We start from the raw sequence: 5,104 nt of genomic DNA on the forward strand, positions 1-5,104 counted from the left end.
TGCACATGAACTGGAATTTCCATTTTTGGATAACATTTGTAAGTGTAAATGTACCATTCGAGTTACTTCCATAAAAAAATGTTACAATGTTTGCTATAAAAGTTTTTGTTCACTGTCTTGAGTCTAAGGGTCAGAATAGTACTTTGATAACTAATGTTGAAATATTGTATATTCTTAAAAATCAGGCATTTTGTAAAATGTCCAATCAATTTGGCTTTGTATCCAGTTTGAGTTAGTAAACTCATAATGTATCAATAAATGTGATTTATTAAATTAACATTAAAATAAAAGCTAACTATATTTTATTTTATATGCACAGCTAAAAATATAAGAAAGAAGGCACAAGGGAAGACCAGAAGTAAAGAAGTAGATAAATTGATTAGGAAACAACAAACAAATGATAGAAAGCAAGAAGAAAGAAGACCAGAACAGAGGCACCAGGAAACAAGGACTGAGAGAGAAAGGAGGTCAGAAAAACATAGAGATCAAAATTCAAGAGATCCAAATCGGAGAGAGGCCACTACAAAATACACTTCAGACAGAGGTGTTCCTTCTGAACGAGATAGTTACAGTAGGGTTGCAAATGACAGAGACCAAGAAATGTACATAGATTTGGAAAATAAGCATAGTGATCCCAAAAAGAAAAGAGAAGAGAGGAGAAATTCTTTCTCTGAAAATGAGAAGCACAGACACCGAACTAAGGATAGTGAAAATTTCAGAAGAAAAGGGAGATCAAAGTCAAGGGAAAAAAATAGCAAACATTCAGGCTCTAGAAGCGATGACAACAGGTATCAGAATGGTGCTGAGAGACGATGGGAAAAATCGAGCAGCTACTCTGAACAATCCAGAGAACCAGAGAAAAATCAGGACCGGCGAAGAGAAAAGTCTCCAACAAAGCAAAAATAATTTTACAAAATAATACAAACTGAACATGCCTTACATTCAGTTGAAACAAAATATTTTTTACATTGATTGACGAACTTTATAGAGAATTCTTGTATAAAGTACTGGTTTGTATTTGTACATTTAAAAAATGTTTTCATTTCACCACATTTTATAATTGGTACATCTCAAGCCCCTCCACATAAACTTATTTGAAGGGAAAAGTTTCTCCAGAGAGTGATGTAAGACTTACTTATATTTTGTAAATAAAATGATCAAATGCTCATTGAATCAGTGATTTTTTTCATTGACAGAACATTTTCTTCTCATAATAATGTTTCCAGTTGTTTACAGTACTACTGTTCATACAGCTGCTGATGAATTATTAATGGCTTTTTATTTGTAACTGAAGACCAAAGTAATTGAACCAGTTCAGTTTAACGTTTTTGGTTTGTTAATGAGATGTTAGTTATGAGCCTATTTTTTTTTACAGTAGAGGGTTTATTGCAAGTTTCATATTATGTCTTGAAAAAAAGAGGCATGTGCAGTTTTTCTCACAAGTATTGCAGTGAAGCTAGGTGTATATCGTCTTTAAAAAGATGCACAGCTATATTGTTTATAATTAGAATTTCAGTCAGTAACATTTCTGGACTGCTAGATAACATTTAATTGAAATTCTTTGTGATTAGTGCTTTTTCTCATCCTTGAGGTTTTATCACTTTTGGTGAATTAATGTGTATTTAATTTTTAATATGGATTAATAGGTTATTGGAAAAGATATAGTCATGAAAAATGTGTACAGCCTAAGTGTGAAATAATTCCAGTTTTTAATAAGAATTTTTAAAGGTTTCCACCGTTGTAACTCTCAGTAATTAATATGTGACCATAATATTTATTACATTTGAAATAAAAATGTTGCCTCTGAGATCTTAGATTTTCTGACAGATATTTAACCTTACATATTAGATAGACTTATTGTGCTTGCTCATTTTAAAAGTACATAAAATCCATTTTAGTCAATGTCTGGGTTCAAGAATAGGGAGACCACCATCCTCATATTTGGCTCTTAAGCATACTCTGGAGCCCTGGTGGCGTAGTCGTTAAGAGCTCAGCTGCTAACCGAAAGGTTGGCAGTTCAAACCCACCAGCCACTCCTTGGAAACCCTATGGGGTAGTTCTACTCTGTCCTATAGGGTTGCTATCAGTCAGAATCGACTCGAAAACACTTGACAACAACAGCAAGCATACTCTAACACAACATGTTTTCTATGTTTCTTGTTTAAAATCCTGTGTATAATTAACAATAACGTCCATGTAAATAAAAAACGTTGCCCTCCCACCCCCCCCCAAAAAAAAAGTATTAACTGTGTGGCAACTTGGAAAGGTTCTTACTTGTGTTTTCCCCTGGGGCAGTTAAACGGTGATACCATTAGAAAAGACTATCAGGATCTCTATGAGTCATAATCGACTCAGCCGCAATGGGTATCATAGACAAGGAGCCCTGTGGCGTGGTAGTTAAGAGCTTGACTGCTAACCAAAAGGTCAGCAGTTCGAATCCACCAGCTGCTCCTTGGAAACTCTATGGGGCAGTTCTAGTCTGTCCTGTAGGGTTGCTATGAGTCAGAGTCGACTCTACGGCATGAGCCCTAGTGGCCTAATGGTTAAACACTGGGCTGCTAACCCAAAGGTTGGTGGTTCAGATCCACTCAGCGGCTCCAGGGGAGAAAGACCTGATGATCAGCTCCCATAAAGATTACAGCCAAGAAAACCCTATGGGACAGCTCTGCTCTCTCACACGGAGTCGTATGAGTTGGAATCAACTTGACGACACCTAACAACAACATCATAGACATAGTGCATTTCACAGAATTGTAAGATTAGCAAATTGGATTCAAGGAACACATAGGCTATAAGCCCTAAAGGAGGTGAGAGTTTATTTTTTTACTGAACACTGATAAACCAAAAAAAAAAAAAAAACCAAACCTGTTGCTGTAGAGTTGATTCCGACTCCTAGTGACCCTATAGGACAGGGTAGAACTGCTCCATAGGGTTTCCAAGGAGTGATTGGTGTATTCAAACTGCTAACCTTTTAGTTAACAGCCAAGCTCTTAACCACTGTGCCACCAGGGCTCTGAACACTGATAGGGGTTATAAAAAAAAAGGACTAGAAATTTTAGTTTATTTAACCTTGTTCATAACTTCCTTTCTAAATGTAAAAATGGAAACAACCCTTGTCATGGAGTACTTAAGACTTCCAAGAGTTATTATATTTTCAAAATGTAACTAATCTCTATTGAGTTCCTACTATGTGCCCAGGCCTGTCCTAGGAACTAGAGATAAAATAATGAACAAAGTAGTCTCCCTTCAGATGGAGTTTATATCATAGTGAGATGAGGAAGTAAAAGATAATAAATAAATGTCTGAGGTATTAGATGGTGATAAGTACTATGAAAAAAAGGGAAAGGAGAGTGATATGTGTGGGATGGGGGCTGTGTTGCATATGAAGGGCAAAGAATTTCTCCTAGAAGGTGCCCTTTACCTAGATATCTGAAGGAAGTGGGGGCTCATGAATTTCTGTGGGAAGAACCTAAGCAGAAGGAACAGCTGATGCATAGATGTTTGTCAATGGTAAGTGTTGACTGAAAATCCTTGTTAACATTTCCTATTCTACTTAATCAGTATATGTTTTTTTTCCTTCTATTTTATTTACTCTTACAAAAGCAATTAGCAGAACAGCTAACTACCTTCAAGTAGAAATATTTGAGTGTAAAAGTAGTATTAGGTTAAGGAGATATGGTGAGGAACTGGACTCTTCTGCCACTGAGAGATTTTTCACCTCTTAATGTATAGACAAAAAACATTTCCTATGTTTGCTGTTTCTGATTTTTAGGATCAGCTTTTATTAAGGTGAGCTGAGTTCTTGATTTTTTTTGTGAATTACACATTCTTTTTTCTCGACTTCTTTGCCTTCAAGTTTTTATTCCTCCATCCTGTTCTCGTGATCATCCCCTTTATGTTGATATCAAAGTCCATCCAACCTCTGGAATCGATCTTTCAAGCATCACTCTTTGAGCACTGCCTATCCGGCTCATCTGATTTAGTACTTCTGCTCTAGGAATTCTGTCTCCTCATTAAAACTTCTGATCTATTGACCTTACCACTGGTAATCAGTGAAATCTCTTTCCCCCCATTTGGTCACTTCCTTTGTTCCATGGTCAAAAGGCTCAACTCCAATTACACCCAACTCTTGCACCTAATATTGAGCAACTAAACATGGGTAGGTGCTGCTGGATTAAAAACATACAACCAGGTTGGCTAGTCTCGTAGCTACAAATCTTAAATGAGCACTGAATATTGCCCAACAGTTCACTACCAAACAAACCAAAAAACCCCCTGCCATGGGGTCAGTGCCGACTCGTAGCAACCCTATCGGACAGGGGAGAGCTGCCCCATCAGGTTTCCAAGGCTGTAAATCTTTATGGAAGCAGACTGCCACATCTTTCTCCCGCGGAGGGGCTGGTGAGTTCGAACCTCCAACCTTTTGGTTAGCAGCTGAGTGTTTTAACCATTGTGCCACCAGGGCTCCTAGATTGTCAGCACTTCTTGATTATGTTTGCTTTTCCACTCTTCACAATGGCTGTTTCTCATCTTGTCAACCTTCTGTATAAACCCATCTGCTGCAAAAAACATCACAGTGTGTCTCAGCTGATGATGATCTTCATATTGTATTTGAAAATAGAAGTCAGAGAGAAACTCCCTCAATTTTTCAACACTGAAACCACTGCCTTGTCCTCATCTGTGCCAGTATTCAGTCTTCCCTCCTGTTAGCATGGATGTTCTGTCCCTGCTTCTGTCAAAGATCAGTACTTCCATGTGTGCTCTGGATCCCATCCTTGCCTTCCCAGTGATTGTAGTGATCCACTCTCGTGCAACATCAGTTTTTCACTTTAATGAAACAAACATGTTCTAGTTCAGTTTTCATTTCGCTGCACTTCCCCTTAAAACATCTAGAATAGAGTTGACTGTATTCTGTTACCTAACCTGTGTCCTGTTCTGTCAGTCTACTCCACTTTGCCCTTGTCAAAGTCACTGGTGACCTCCATCTTGCCAAATCCAAGTCACTTCTTTTTCTTTTCTTACTTGACCTCTGGCATTTTACTCAGTTGACCATTTTCTAACTTTTGAAACCCTTTCTTCTCATGTCTTCTGCAACATCACATTC

At 37.7% G+C, this 5,104-nt stretch overlaps 1 protein-coding gene across 3 annotated transcripts in view; it reads left to right on the forward strand.

The window, feature by feature from the left end:
• CWC22 (CWC22 spliceosome associated protein homolog) overlaps positions 1-1,956 on the forward strand; it is a 69,082-nt gene extending 67,126 nt beyond the window's left edge. The window contains exon 19 of one of the 3 annotated variants that reach the window (XM_023730516.1): positions 320-1,956. In XM_023730516.1, coding sequence (XP_023586284.1) covers positions 320-906 — 587 coding nt within the window. In that variant the 3' untranslated portion in view covers positions 907-1,956. The remainder of the gene's footprint in view (positions 1-319) is intronic. The other 2 variants (XM_023730517.1, XM_004375460.2) reach the window with 2 other exon arrangements.
• The last annotated feature ends 3,148 nt before the right edge of the window (positions 1,957-5,104 follow it).

Source organism: Trichechus manatus, unplaced genomic scaffold (genome assembly GCF_000243295.1).
Source record: "Trichechus manatus latirostris isolate Lorelei unplaced genomic scaffold, TriManLat1.0 scaffold00037, whole genome shotgun sequence".
NCBI lineage: Eukaryota > Metazoa > Chordata > Mammalia > Sirenia > Trichechidae > Trichechus > Trichechus manatus.